This window comes from Ostrea edulis, chromosome 5 (assembly GCF_947568905.1).
Source record: "Ostrea edulis chromosome 5, xbOstEdul1.1, whole genome shotgun sequence".
Taxonomy (NCBI): domain Eukaryota; kingdom Metazoa; phylum Mollusca; class Bivalvia; order Ostreida; family Ostreidae; genus Ostrea; species Ostrea edulis.
Genome location: NC_079168.1, coordinates 33,311,299 through 33,328,135, shown reverse-complemented (window position 1 = coordinate 33,328,135; position 16,837 = coordinate 33,311,299). Strand labels below are relative to the sequence as shown.

The 16,837-nt window shown below is 35.1% G+C and overlaps 1 protein-coding gene and 1 long non-coding RNA gene across 3 annotated transcripts in view; one reads left to right on the top strand and one right to left on the bottom strand.

The window, feature by feature from the left end:
• Positions 1 to 4,984: 4,984 nt before the first annotated feature.
• Positions 4,985 to 13,468, bottom strand: LOC125651483 (uncharacterized). Of its 2 annotated transcripts, none has more exons than XR_008803198.1 (3): positions 13,332 to 13,468; positions 5,529 to 5,701; positions 4,985 to 5,139 (listed from the first exon to the last, which is right to left on the bottom strand). It is a non-coding gene; the product is annotated as an uncharacterized LOC125651483 (long non-coding RNA). The 2 variants fall into 2 exon arrangements; XR_007361260.2 differs by lacking the exon at positions 13,332 to 13,468 and adding an exon at positions 8,113 to 9,889.
• A 56-nt stretch (positions 13,469 to 13,524) lies between these two features.
• Positions 13,525 to 16,837, top strand: part of LOC125651925 (uncharacterized) — a 36,259-nt gene continuing 32,946 nt past the window's right edge. The window contains exons 1-2 of the mRNA XM_048880775.2: positions 13,525 to 14,078; positions 14,159 to 14,230. Of these exons, the coding sequence (XP_048736732.2) occupies positions 13,592 to 14,078; positions 14,159 to 14,230 (559 nt within the window). The 5' untranslated portion in view covers positions 13,525 to 13,591. The remainder of the gene's footprint in view (positions 14,079 to 14,158; positions 14,231 to 16,837) is intronic.

Sequence of the window (16,837 nt, the reverse complement as noted above, 5' to 3'; positions counted from 1 at the left end):
GGGCAAATACGGACACCTGGATATACCAGAGGTGGGATCAGGTGCCTAGGAGGAGTAAACATACCCTGTCGACCGATCACACCCGCTGTGAGGCTTATATCTTGATCAGGTAAACGAAGTCATCCATAGTCTAAATCAGCGTGCCAAAAAACGGCCTAACATTCGGTATGAAACATATCAGACAGCATTTGACCCAATTATAGGTTGTATTGGCAAACTAGATCGTTATAACGACCATATAGTTTGCGAAATGCTGTTGAAACCCCTACAACATCAACTTGTTTGTCAGTAGCCTGCTTCGATTTAAAAACTGGCCATAAGCAGAACAAGCTCTTGCGTATCGAATCAGTTGAGGGATATAAACACCATATGCAGGTGATAATGGAATATTACAACATAACTATGAGAAATGGACGATGGAGAAGCTGAAATCATCCCGTTTGTCATAAAGTTGAGTTGTTAGTTAGCCGTTAATGTATACTTTCAATAAAGTATGTAAGTATAAAGCAGAAGTGGAAAAATACAATCCCTACTTTGATTTTAATTACAAAAGTTGATCCAGTATGGATCCAGACACACACCCCTCCTTCGATTGAAAAATACACACAAGCATATACTCGAACCAAATCACTCCACGTCATTTTCATTTAAACTATCAAATCAAATTACCTCTACTTCCTATACTCTGTTTAAATGCAAAAGCAGCATGGTCCAGATGGACACCCACCCTCAATATTATCAACTATTTATAGATAGAAAAATATACATGTAATTTCAAGTATATCTAATTGTGTTTTGGTCGTCGCAAATATTGATTATGATTAATATTTTATTTTTGTATCTCATCATTGTTATGACTGATAAATATCAAGGTGTTATTTGCTTTGCATTTCAGTATTGTCATGACTAACAAGGATTGAAGTGCTAATTACTTTGTATATCAATATTGTTATGATTTAAGAAATATCAAGGATAATCTATAAACCTCAGCTTTATATTCAAATTGTTATCCAATATTTCTTTAATTTACAACAAAGACTACCACCATCGGGCATACACTGATCTGGTGAATTGCAGGAAAACTGACTGGAAAATGTACATGCTTATTCTTCGTTAAGATATTATTGTTACGGTTCAGGACTTCACTCATTCAATACACTGCTTTATACCTATACAACATTAAACTGACCTGATAGCAGATATAACTTTATAATTATCCAATTAAATCCATATCGTTTGTTACAATGTTGTGATTTTCATTCAGACTAACCGCTTATGATACAAAATTATGAACCCTGAACCCGATGTTTAAACTACTTCTGAAGTCATTTATAAGCAAAATATGAACAATAGAAACGAACTACAATTGATTTTATTGAACTTGATTGCTTTGATTTACATATTGTTATAAAATATGTTATGTTTATTATGTTTATATTGGTACAACGTTATTAAGAAATTTAACGCGCTAACTTAGATAAACGTATGGCGTTATCAGTTTGAAACGTTACTACGTCATAACAACAACCGATGTAAATAAAAGACAGCAGTTTGGAGAGAGAAGATCAGTCAACTGCAGAGAGAGACTCGGTACACTTCAGAAATAAGACAGTGGTAGGTACCAAATAGTACCAAGTTTAGGTTACATGTAACCACATATTTATTAAGAGTGACATAACGTTTTTATAGTAATTTACAAGCCCTTTTAGTAATAGGAACGTCCTGGATTGGTTCGTCACTGTATACTTAACTAAATAACGTTGTACCAACCAAACGAGTTACTATTGTATGTGTATATACAATTTGACCAAAGGATCGTCGCAATAAATGTTATAAACTTTATAGAATATTATTCTTATACATATGACTATCAAGTGAAGATATTATTTCAAAGTGGACCATCAATTGGTCATCGTTCGTCATATAAACTGTGGTCAACCAAAGTAACCATTTGTACCTTGACAATTTATTAAAAGATAAACAGTGGCCCATGATTATAAGATTATGTAACTACCCCATACCCTCGGTTTCGTTACATTATAATAAAACGTTTCCCCTCATTTTGGGTCAATTTCCAATTTGATAGCAATACAGGAATAAACTTGATAAACGCATGTCAATTTTATGAATTATATCGAAATTAAAGTAAGAACAGAAAACCTTGAAATAAATTGTTTATTACTTTTTATAACCTATTCAACATTTATTGCAATGGATTTCTCGATGAGTCTGTGTTGGAATGCGGAAATGTATAATTTTAATTGTATGAATCTGCGGTGACTTGGAAATTTTTCTTTGAAACTTTTTTATATACAAGAAAGGTGACGATAACCAAGAGTCATCAATCTCACAACTATAAAATGAAGACAGCATTTGACTCATTGATAGGTTGTATTGACAAACTAGAATCTTATAACAATCATATAATTTGCGAAATGCTGACTTTAAATGAGACTGTTTGAACCCTTGCACCATCAACTTGTTTGTCAGTAGCCTGCTTCAATTTAAAAACTGACCATAGGTTGAGAGATATGAACACCATATGCATGAAAGTTGAAGATAATCATAAACAATACCAAATAGATAGTTGACACGCAAACACGGACCCCTTGACACACCAGAGTTGGGATCAGTTGTCTAGGAGGAGTACGCATCCCCTGTCGATATGTGATTATGGATTGATTGTATCCTGCTTAACGTCTCGTTCGAGAATTTTTCACTCACATGGAGACGTCACCAAGACCGGTGAAGAGCTTCAAATGTAGACCTATGGTCGGCGCTTACGGCCATTGAGCAGTGAGGGTTCTTTAGCGTGCCACACCTACTGTGACACGGGTCATCCTTTTTAAGGTCATCTCCGAGGACCCGTGATATTCACATCTGATGCCGAGCGTTTGGCGATGGAACTGTCACTACCTGTTTTTTAACGACTTAGGGCGAGATTCGAACCCCGGCCTTCCGCATGCGGGGCGAACGCTCTAACCTCTCGGCCACCGCGGCGGTGGTGTGTGATAATGGAATATTGGTGCATAAAAATAGGAAGTTGGCAATAGAGAAGCTGAAATCATCCCGTTCATCATAAATTTGCGTTGTTAGTTTGCCGTTAATATCTATTTTCAATAAAATATCTAAGTACGAAGCAGAAATGGACGACTCTGTGGTGTCTTTTATTTCGAGTATCGAATCGATATATAAATGAAAAGTATTATTATTAATAAACAAAACGGCATTGATAAATCTAAATTCGCATAGACTGTTTCACGATAACTTTCGCACATGCACATAACTACTTCCGCAGGGCAACGCTATATTTGAGCAACGCATTTTATCGTACGAAGTATATATTTCAAGAGAGGAGAGTAAATGGTTTTTATGTGAAGGTGTAGGTGTTTTACCTTTGATATGCATTTTGGTGTTCCGATGTTGCGTTATAATAACAATCAAGTAATATATTTTTTAAAATATAATGAAAAATGAGCATTGAACTCTACCCCATGGTATAGAGGGGAACTTCTGGGTTCACATTGACAGCGAAAATGGCAAACCGGGAGATTTCTAACACAAAAATCTGAAAACTGTCAATGTTCTTATGGTTAAAATACCGATAAAGTTCAAAATGTATGTATGAAAGGTGAATATAACGAACAGTGATCAATCCCATAACTCCTACAAGCAATACAAAATAGAAAGTTGGGCAAACACGGACCCCTGGACACACCAGAGGTGGGATCAGGTGCCTAGGAGGAGTAAGCATCCCCTGTCGACCGGTCACACCCACCGTGAGCCCTATATCCTGATCAGGTAAACGGAGTTATCCGTAGTAAAATGCATGTGAAGGGGTCATCACATGTATTTCAGGCAATGATCCCCCCCCCACACACACACTTTATATTTGACACTATTGTCAAATGCCACGCTCAAATTATCGTTTAAAGAAATCCATAGACACATGATTTTGAGACTAACGGAAGAAGGGGAACGGATAGAAAACCACAGAGGATTAGAAAAGGTGGTACAACACTTTGCAGCTGGTGATCTGTCACAAATAATGACAGTACAGGTATCAATTTCATTAATCAATATTTTTATAATCATTTTACATATTATAATTTTTTTTAGCGCAAATAAGATATACGTTGACCCACGCAGTGAATTGGGAAAAAAATAGACCTTCAATATAATTGTTTTAAATATAGAATTATTTATATTATCTTGAATGTTGTTTGTCCAGGAAAACATTTCATTCTTAGTTTAATGTTATAGGCTTAGTGAATACTTATAAAAATCAGGTCTAATAAATGAACTACTAATTAATATACACTGTACATGTGTACTTATATATAAATTGATATACATCTATACAGAGGCATACCAAGTATATATTAATTATAGCCCAGAAAATGTCAAACACAGTAAAGTGAATAAAGAAAATTAATTAAAACAAGATAAACAAACCACTCGCATATATATCAGCATTTGAGCAGCACACGTGTACATGTATAATTAGACTATTAATCATGATTTTTGTTAGATATGAATCCTTGGAGTACATAAGAAATTCTATTTGGCTTCCATAAAGAAAATCAAGTATAAAGTGTGCATATGTTTGCCAGAGAGGAAAATAGTATGCTATGAATGTCCTTTTGGGTAAGAGATAAGTTTTGATCTGGATCAACAAACCTATTTAATATATTTTGTTTTAAAACTCTGCTGGTATTTACAGGTACATTTAACATTTAAAACTCCTTGGCTAGCACAGCCAAGCACCAGACTGAGTAATAAATGGGAGATGGGATTCACGGAGAGGAAAATAATCAAATGTCACCCTGATCAAAGGTCTTTTGACCTGGCTAGCTCCATGCAGCAGTTAAAACTGCTAAAAGAGTTGTTTCTCAAAACTGGTAACCATTATTTTGAATTCCAGTCAGCATCATTGACATAAAAAAGTAAATACAATAATTATTAAATGTCACTTTACATCTTATTTATCAAGACATATTCAATGACAAACACTTTTAATCATTTAAAGTGCAAAACATATGCACACAAAATTGATAATTCATGGATGTTCATGTTTCAGACATGGCCCAGCTCGTGACATCATGGAAAGTGAGGTGGAAGTTGGTGTGACTGAGAATCCTGTAGAAAAAAAGATGAAAGATCTGGTCTTATCTTAAGAAGTCTGTTTACAAGAATGAAAAAGACAGACTTTGGTGAACAAGACTGCTTGATTTCTTAAACAAATATTTCTTTACAATCTAAAATAACTCTTAATTTGGGGAAAATGAAAACACAAAGAAATGTTCCTTTGAATAGGTTCCAATCGATACTCATAAACATACATTGTAATTACTTTATCTGTATCCTAAAATCTTGAGCCTATCATTTCATATTTTGAACAGTATGATAGTTATGTATAAATCCTACATGTAAAGTATGAAACATTTCTAATTATTTTTGCCAAAAAAAACGCCACTTTTAAAAAATGAAAACAATTCCATGACAATGCTACTAGCTTAAACACATACCACAGCATTCAGCAATATCTTCAACATACAATCCAACTTTCTGTCTCGTCAATGTGGTTAGAAACTAATCTATAGGCTCCAATGACATCAGACATTTAGGTCGTGCCCTCTCACCAGGGGTACCAGAAGTACCTGTCCAGTACACCATCTTTTCACAGTTGGGCACTAGGTAGCTGCAGATATAAATTCAACTCAGTATTAAGTCTTCCCCGGAAGACATGTGTCGCCTGCTAGTTCATTCTATATGTAATATATCACGTATAATGTTGAAAAAGTAATTCTAAGTCCCGGCAAACAGGAAGTTGATAAGCGACAGATTCGAAATGTCTTACACAATACAGTTGGTCACACTGATGTTCTGTGCCAAATATCAGGGAGTTGCCCCATGTGGTTTTTGAGAAAAGTGTGACAGAAATTTTTTTGCTGTAAAAAATTCTAAGTCCCGGCAAACAGGAAGTTGATAAGCGACAGATTCGAAAATGTCTTACACAATACAGTTGGCCACACTGATGCTCTGTGCCAAATATCAGGGAGTTGCCCCATGTGGTTCTTGAGAAAACTGTGACAGAAATTTTTTGTGACGACGACGACGCCAGACGACGACGCAGGACGACGCAAGACGACGGATAGTGATCCCTATATGTCGCCACTGCGTGTAACGCAGGCGACACAATAAGATATGTTTCAGATACATGTATGCCCCCATGGTGCAAAATTGATCAGGGTTATGTATCATTTATTAATAGTGGATTGACCTTTGACCATCTAACCTCAAAATCAATAGGGTTATCTACTCTCTAAGATGTACCTGTTAACAAATTTAATGTTTATCAGCAAAGGGTTTTTGAGATATTGAGCGGATAAGACTTGATTTACAGATCGATAGACTGACATACCGACCGAAAAATAAAAAGCAATATGCCCCCTCTTTTTTAAAGGGAACATTTGGTTTGTATGTAGATGTAAATGGACATAATGTAAAATTTCAAAATGATTACATTTTATTACAAATAAACACAAGAGTCATCCATGGATATGATAATAATGAATTTTTTGATATATTTCTTTAAAGAATGTAGCAATTCACTAAATCGATATACAATTTCACCTGATTTTGGGGTAGTTTATACATCATAAAAGTTGTATGCATAAAACATTCAGAACAACTGGATCCTGTATATACATGTGTATATATACATGTACCACGCTGATTCCACGCACAAGTACTCTGAAGTTGAAATAAAAAATATGCTAGAGTTCCTCATCGACAATATCTTCGTGGTCTTTGGTGATCAGGTCTTCCAACAGTCTGTTGGAATTCCCATGGGCACGAATTGTGCTCCTTTGTTAGCTGACCTGTTTTTATATTCATATGAAGCAGAATTTATTCAAAAACTTCTACGTGAGAAGAAAAAATCTCTCGCTGTGACCTTCAATTCGACTTTTAGATATATCGATGACGTTTTGTCTATTAACAATGATAGCTTTCATTCATATGTCGATTTAATATATCCCTGTGAGCTCGAAATAAAGGACACCACAGAGTCGTCCACTTCTGCTTCATACTTAGATATTTTATTGAAAGTAGAATTAACGGCAAACTAACAACTCAACTGTACGACAAACGGGATGATTTCAGCTTCTCCATCGTCAACTTCCCACATTTATGTAGCAATATTCCATTATCACCTGCATATGGTGTTTATATATCTCAACTGATTCGATATGCAAGAGCTTGTTCTGGGTATAGTCAGTTTTTAAATCGAGGTAAGCTACTGACAAACAAGTTGATGGTACAGGGATTTCAACAGTCTCGATTGAAGTCAGCATTTCGCAAATTCTATGGTCGTTATAACGATCTAGTTCGTCAATACAACCTCGCATTGGGTCAAATGCTGTCTGACGTGTTTCATACCGATTGTTAAGCCGTTCTTGGCACACTGATTTGACTGCGGATAACTCCGTTTACCTGATCAGGATCACGGCGGGTGTGACCGGTCAACAGAGGATGCTTACTCCTCCTAGGCACCTGATCCCACCTCTGGTGTGTCCAGGGGTCCGTGTTTGCCCAACTATCTATTTTGTATTGCTTGTAGGAGTTCTGAGATTGATCACTGTTCGTTATCTTCACCTTGCATGTTATTTGTTTTCAGGCGTGTATAAATACATCGCGTTTTCGGATTTATTGATGTATACACTCTTGTTCAGCTTTATTTTTGTCCAATCAAAACAATTGTAATAAATAGCATGGGAATTATAGAGAGATAACTCTAAAATAAAGGCAAGAAAAAATGATGCAGCACACTTCCCACCTGATATGTTTAACATGACTACAAGAGTATTTACCAAAATTATCGTAACAATAAATATCATGACCATAATCACAAAATAGTCCTCAGGAAAAAAATTTGCGACACAACAATGCAAACATCATGTGCAAAATAAAATTCACATCAGTCAATATAAGTCACGCGCTGAACAAAGGTTAGTGCATTGCTAACATCACAGTGCTAACAATGGGATAACTAGTGAGAACTACCGGAACATTGTTTCTAAAGGACTTTCCTAACTAGAGAGTTATTACCTGCAAAGATTTTCTCAGTTACTGCTAAGGACCATTGACCACGGAGACTTTCATTCTTGACAAGGACAATGTTACCCTCCTTCACATTCGGTGATGCGCGATCCCAATTACGACTCGGTTGAAGCGAGTGTAAATATTCAGACTGATAACGTTTCCAAAGTTGGTTAGCAAGTTCTTGCGAGCGTTTCCATTTAGCTTTCAGCATATGTTTATGGCCAATATCACAAAGATATGAATCCTCATTATCACTTGCGAATTTCTGGGTAAGCAACACATTCGGAGATAACCCAAACGGTAGATCTGGGTCTGTTGACACAGGTACTAGTGGTCGCAAATTAACTATAGCTGAAACTTTTCCCATAATCGTACTCAAAATATCATGGATCAAATTCCGATTTTGCGGTCCAATGAACATAGCATCCAATATCCTCCGAACAGTTCCGATTAACCACTCCCATGCGCCTTCAGTGGGTAGTAGATAATGTCAAAATACAGACGAAATTGATCCATTTTATGCATATCATTAGCTAATTTTTTATTTTGTTGGTAGTTTGCTTTTGTCGCACGTGACATAGGTGTAGGACACGCTGTTAATCATTTCATTTTCTACTTGATCAATCTATTTATTCGTATCCACTATCCCAGATCCCTTTTCTGCAGGTCTTAATACTATGTTCTGTTCCACCAGTAGGTCTTTCATAGCCTTTTCTTTGGTGCGTGTTTACTAGAAACATTCTATTTAGACCTCTAATAACGTCTTGAGCCATTTCTCACTTCCCTCCTCTGGTGTCATATTATATTTTAATTTATTCTTTATTGAAATTTTCATCATTATTGAAAGACGGTTCATTCTCTGATTCTTTTTCAAAAACATATTCACGCAGACACACCCTATTGTTTTGTTTTTGTTGGTACAAATTTCAAACCTCTTCCCGACAACATTTGTTAACTTCTTTGAAGACCGATTAATTACTTCTTTATCTTTTGTTATATTTGATTTCATACTTTCATTTTATAAATTCCTTTTCTTCAGGGGGTTGGATATTCAAAGCGGTAGAATTCAGTTGTTGTTGTCCTTCATTTTTGGATTGAGCAGGGTTACAAAGACATTTAATTTAACATTATCCAAATGTTTTTGAAAATCCCAATCTATAAACTTTTTATAAAGGATATTATTGTTGACAAGTTCTTTTACTTTTATCAGTTTTCATTCATGATCGGACTAGCAAATTTGACAGGTAAAAGCATCCAAGCACTGTTTGGATGTACATAAGTTCGTATCTTATTAAGTTGTACTTGGAAGTAATACAAGAAAAAATGTATTACAGCGACTGATTCTAAAAACATTTTGTATCGAACTGAACAATCCTAATGTTTTCCAATAGAATGGCATTACGTACGAACAATATAGTATTAAGATGATATAGATTAATGTCATATGAGTGGTTTTTTATGATTTCGGGACAGTCTTTTTCATATCTACTGGTCCAACAGGACGGTGAAATTTCTCAACTGACCAGTAAAATTTAAAAGTCAACAACACCAACTCTTGGGCGAAACTCATCATGTTCACCAGGTCTCCTGAAGTAGTACACTGTAGAAGGCATCCTTCCGTCTCGGGAGACACAATAAGCTTCACCCTAGTAGATCAGAGTTGATCTTGTTGAGGGCAGTATCGGGAATGTCTTATTACTCCGATACTTGCATTACTTGCATGACATTCTTTACCATAATTGTTGCAGACATAGGCTTTGCTTTTATCATAACTGCAACAACACTGTACCAGGGCTGTAAATAATATTTTCACTGGTCACTTGGATTTTAAATTTTACTGGTTAGTTGAGCAATTAATTATAACAAATTAATAACAATCATTCAGAAATGCCAATATTGACAGAGTTCACATTTCTGCACTGCACATATTATAATTATATATGAAATACTGATCGAGACAAGATTTAAATTAACAAAATGAAATATACAATATCAAATAATCAAACTGCTTCACACGTCTAAGGGCAGTGCCAGTTTAAGAGACGGTGGACAATGATAATGTTATGTGAATACATATAAAATTGTAAACAATATCAGTACAAGAGTTTAATCAATACAGTATGCAAATGCAAGGTGAAGATAACGAACAGTGATCAATCTCAGAACTCCTACAAGCAATACAAAATAGATAGTTGGGCAAACACGGACCCCTGGACACACCAGAGGTGGGATCAGGTGCCTAGGAGGAGTAAGCATCCTCTGTTGACCGGTCACACCCGCCGTGATCCTGATCAGGTAAACGGAGTTATCCGCAGTCAAATCAGTGTGCCAAGAACGGCTTAACAATCGGTATGAAACACGTCAGACAGCATTTGACCCAATGCGAGGTTGTATTGACGAACTAGATCGTTATAACGACCATAGAATTTGCGAAATGCTGACTTCAATCGAGACTGTTGAAATCCCTGTACCATCAACTTGTTTGTCAGTAGCTTACCTCGATTTAAAAACTGACTATACCCAGAACAAGCTCTTGCATATCGAATCAGTTGAGATATATAAACACCATATGCAGGTGATAATGGAATATTGCTACATAAATGTGGGAAGTTGACGATGGAGAAGCTGAAATCATCCCGTTTGTCGTACAGTTGAGTTGTTAGTTTGCCGTTAATTCTACTTTCAATAAAATATCTAAGTATGAAGCAGAAGTGGACGACTCTGTGGTGTCCTTTATTTCGAGCTCACAGGGATATATTAAATCGACATATGAATGAAAGCTATCATTGTTAATAGACAAAACGTCATCGATATATCTAAAAGTCGAATTGAAGGTCACAGCGAGAGATTTTTTCTTCTCACGTAGAAGTTTTTGAATAAATTCTGCTTCATATGAATATAAAAACAGGTCAGCTAACAAAGGAGCACAATTCGTGCCCATGGGAATTCCAACAGACTGTTGGAAGACCTGATCACCAAAGACCACGAAGATATTGTCAATGAGGAACTCTAGCATATTTTTTATTTCAACTTCAGAGTACTTGTGCGTGGAATCAGAGTGGTGTTTAACAAAGTAAGTTTTTGAATGACTGATCACTAGATATGGATATTTGCGTTTTCCGTTTTTGTTGAAGAAGCAACTGTCTATGATGTCAAAAAGTCTAGTCTTTAATTTATCGTGAGGAATGGTCGTGTATAGTGTTGAAAAGTCATAGGTTTTAATGCTATTGATTTGGGAAAAATTCTGTGATTTCAAGTTTACTAAAAATTCTTTAGAATAGTGCGGGGAAACTAGTCAAATTTTTGCAATTGTTAATCAAGTGAATGAATTGGAATTATAAGAATCAAACATTATTTTTGAAGAATTTATCGATGTGTAAACTCCGGACATTTTACTCATAAACTTAACATAAAAGTGCTTCGCACTTTTATTCAGTTTGTGAGTAAATTCAGTAAAATGTCCGGAGTTTACACATCGATAAATTCTTCAAAAAGAATGTTTAATCCTATATTACCTAACATTCCGTAATTTGACGTTATTAAAGTTATTAATCGGAGGTAGAGTTATCTGTCCCTATATTCGTGTGCTCTTAGTTTGGTTGCCATTAGTCCTATGCAGTCACTGCTTATTCAAGGCACTTTCCTTGCTGTTTTTATCTATATGTATCGGTTAATTGTGACCTATTACTATGTAAGTATATTTTTGATTTTATAGACAGAAATTTACTAAAGTTTCCATGAGCTACAAATTTGTATGATAATGTTTTGATTACTTCAATTGTTTAATTCATTAAAGTGGAATTGTTGTGGATATAATTATATAACTTAGAATCGTAAATATATATATATATATATATATATATATATATATATATAATATATATCATTTCTAACGTTTAGAAGTATAATTGTATCTATTTTTCTTGGGGTATTCAACATATTCACATTCTTATGAAGTCAGGATTTTTTTATTTACAGAAACTCCTTTTTGTCATATACCGGTATACATTTCTTTTACTTTCAACAATTTAGCTTATACGCATTGCACACTCGCTCATTAAATTATGGAACCTGATAGAAGATATTCTCTGTTTTGGGGTATATATATATATATATATATATATATATATATATATATTGAATATTTCATCACTCACGGCAGTTATGTTCAATTAAGAATTCATTGCTATATTTATGCTTTATATATAAACGTATTAATATATATATATTAAAAAAAATATGAAAAGAAAACACAGAAATCCTCCGTAAAGCTTTAGCGCTTTCATTACATCTTCAGAAGCTTTACAAAAATGTATCACATCCTTCACATTCTTCACTCACGGCAGTTATGTTCAATTAAGAGTTCGTTGCTATATTTATACATTTTTGTAAAGCTTCTGAAGATGTAATGAAAGCGCTAAATCTTTACGGAGGATTTCTGTGTTTTCTTTTCATATTTTTTTTAATATTAGTATCCGATTACTGAGACTCTATTTCAATTTTGGATATATATATATATATATATATATATATATATATATATATATATATATAAATTCACACATGTTTGTATATGTTTTATGCTGTAGATACTACCGGTTTGAATCCTTCTACGACGCCCGGGATATCCAAGCATGATTTTCACAGTGAAAGTACATTTCAAATTACATAAGATCTAGTGATAATTCAGTTCATTTCAGTCTGTTATCAACCTCCGCAAAATAACAACGCGGCAGCACAAACGACAAAGTGCACCTCAACCATGCTGCTCAATGATATCCAAAAGATATTCTTCAGTGTATAACTTTTCATATAGTTAAGATTTAATTAAAATACGGAATTGGAATTACGTTGCATCTCTCCTTACCTAAGCATCTATTGCCAAAGAAATGTTTTTAAAAAATACGCATTTTGCAAAGTCTATGGTCGTTATCATAATCTTACTTGCAATTACAACCTGTCGATTCGTTGAATGTTGTCTGACGTGTTTCATACCAAATGTTAAGCCGGTCTTTACATACTGATTTTGACTGCGGATAGCTCCGTTTTCCTTATCAAGATATAGGACTCAAGGTGGGTGTGACCCGTCAACAAGGGATGTTTACTCCTTCTAGGCACATAAACCCACCTCTGATGTGCCCAGGGGTCCGTATTTGCCCCACTCTGATTTTGGTGTTCTTTGTAGGAGTTATGAGACTGATCACCTTTCATTACCATCACTTTACCTCTGATATGGAGCTCACTCAGGCATGACCGATCAACAGGAAATGCTTACTTTTCCTAAGCACCAGTTCCCACCTTTTGCGTGTTTTCTCTCAATTTTGTCTTCTTTATAGAATTTGAGGGCCGTGTCACTGTTCGTTATCTTCACGTTTTCATGCTAACGAAGTATCAATGCACACTCCAATTCTGCACTTTTATGACATGACAATTATGTAATACACTGGCTTTCCAGAAACCACAACGTACTAAGACATTATCTTGCATGCGACATAGCACAACCTCTTATCAACAAGTGCACAGCAGAACCGAGGTATTGATTCATTTCGGAAGACAAGACAAAATGAGCTGTAAACTTACCACTGCATTGTTCATTGTGATTTTCACAAAAACAAACGCCGAACTTGAGGACAATTCCCCGGCTGTCAAACGCCTGCTTTTGGATGATCCCCAAACAGTTTCAGCTCAGATGTTATCCATGCAGCGAGATATCCAAATGCTCCAAACCAAAATTTCCGAAATCGATGTCCACCAATCCGAAATTCAGTTCCTGAATGCACAAGTTTCTCAGCTCCAGAAAGAGAATACTGCCCTAAAGCTCCAGATAACTCAAGGAACTTCCACTCGTGATGTTCAAGTACTCACAAATAAACTGGCCTTGCTGGAAGGCAATCTGACTCACGATCTACCTCTCTTGAAGACCAAATTGAATGCAGTGATGCTTGAGAATCTTAATTTGGCTCAACATTCAGGTACATAGGTTATTGCTTTTGTGAATATAAGTCCTAGAGTGATTTTCTTTAAATTGTACAACATTTGTTTCATTTTCTAGGTTCAACTTTCTTTCCAATTTGGGGTAGAAAATCTTGCCCAGCCATTAATGGAACAGAACTCATCTACACAGGTAAGAATACATGTACTGTTGGTTATCCTTTTAATTCAAATTAGCACATAACATATCAGTATACACATGTCGAGATGTTGAAGATTTAAGTTCCTATTTCAAAATCAACCCGTGTTATTTTATATATTAACGACACATTTTAAAGAACTGAATAGTTGTGATACGGTAATCGGGTAAATTGATAATTCTCCTAGTGTTTGAAATGCAGGTATTACCATCACTGCTAGTAAAGTACAAAGTTTGAATGATGCAATAATTTCATATTTTACAACGTTTAAATTTTGAACATTGAAATATATTGAAAACTGCATACGATAGGTGGATCATAAACTACAGCTAATTACTTTCATGAAAGGTTGCTGTTTGAGCGTGCGCACTACAAATAATCAATCAAAGATCTATTTTTCATTGAAAGGCCTTGCGTCAGTGTTTAAATCGAGGCAGACTACTGACAAACAAGTTGATGTTACAGGGGTTTCAGCAGTCTCGTTTAAAGTCGGCATTTCCCAAATTCTATAGGTTCCAATACAACCTAGTTTCTGTGGAAACGAGGGGTTTATTTATATTCGGTCTTCCCTATCCCCCTCGTTTCTGTCCAAGCCTTCATGAAGTATGTGGGAAATCAGTCGCGCTTCGGTTTGAATTTATTTCAGCTTAAATTTGATGTGAATCGTTCGAAAACTTACATAAATCAATTCATGAATGATTTTGCCGCAAGGGAATACAATTGAAACCATTCAATTCCACACTAAAGCAACGATAATCGTCGTCATTTCAAACACTACATCCTTTCGCTATCAAATTCGCCTCCATGATAAACAATGACTTCAGCGCATGCGTCATTTCATTTTGTAAAACACCCAGAGGCCCAAGAGGGGTGAAATGCCTTACCTTAGTAAATCGCACAAAAGTCTAACTTTTTCAGTTTATTTTTTCATCACACGCTTTTTGTGAATGGACATATTCTTCTGAATATGAAAATACAGAAAACCATACAGATAAAAAGGAAGTTGTTATATCAATTATTCTAAGTGTTTGGTGGAATGAAAAATAAAAGAAAATGTAAATTAAATGTAATCGCATGTTCGATATTGTCTGAAATAAATGCGCATATTGTGTTTGCTGTGCTGTTTGTTTTGAAAATGTCATTGTTGTAACAAAAAAATAACAAAACAAAACAAACAACAACAAAAAATACCATAAAAAAGCAAAAAACAGTGCGACATTTAACTCTGGACACGACAAAAGTCCGGAGTTTCGCCAACCCTTTTATTAAGGATACAAATAAACCCTTTACAAAAAAAGATGGGATTTTATGTTCACAAAACATGCACCAACATTTACACTTGTACCTATTGTAGTTTTTAAGATATTTCACCTGAAATCAAAAAATCCCATGGGATTTTGGAGGGATTTTTAATCCCACTTGGGGGATTTTCACTCCCACCAAAAATCCTATGGGAGAAAAAATATAATTTCTCCCATAGGATTTTAACTCCCATATTTAAACTTAATATGGGATACAATGTCCCATAGGAGGAAATGTCCCATAATGAACATGAAATGGCAGTAAATATCCTATTTGAGCATGAATGGGAATAGATATCCCAAATAAAACACAGGATGGGATTTATATTCCATGAATATAACAATAAAACAGAAAATTGTATCTTAAAAAGTGTTGTTTGTCATGATTCTTAAAATGTACTTAAAAGCCAAGGCATGACATTAATTTTTAAATATATATAGTAATTATAAACTCTTATGTGTAGGCCTATGTGTTTGTGAATAAATGTCTAAAAAACATGAGAGATAATAAAGGATATTAGAGCTCTGCATTACTAAACTTTTCCCCATGCAATTTTAATTGTATACATATAACCCTTGCACAAAAATATTCATATAAAATTGGACGGGACTATATTATTGCAACAAGCAGACAAGAACACTATGAAATACTCATTCACACACGGGCACTGTAAGTTAATGTAAATATATAGTATGTGCATGTATAAATATATACACATGCACATGATACTACATGTATCTATTTACATCAACTTCCATTGCCCGTGCATTCACATGCAGTTGCTCACATTCACTATTCACAACCCTTCATATGTCGTCAGGTGTTAAAATATGTTCACAGGAACCGGTAATTTTGTCAGTGTATTAATAATAGTGTGGGTATATACCATATACCGTACCATCCCCTAATCAGCTGCTATGGAAGGGGGGGCCTACAAGGGCTGATACTTCACTCAAAACTTCGTTTCAAAAAAGTTCTTAAAATTATCGTCACCCACCATCCTTGTGGTTTTATAAAGGGTAGCAGTATTATTACTACATATTAAATTAAAAGTTCCTGTGATATGTTGTTGAATTACGGAATAGGCCTAACTTACAACTTGTTTACATGTTCTAAAATTAGTGTTAAGTGCTTACGGTGAAAGATGAACTCTGCTAGGTGATGCTAAGTTGTTTAGTGAACCGAATCAGACATCTCAAATAAGATTCTCGATTATTTAACAACACAAGAATCGTTTTACAAAATGCATGCTTCGGTCCATCTTTCCCTCCCTTCTACAATCGTATTCATTCTCAAGT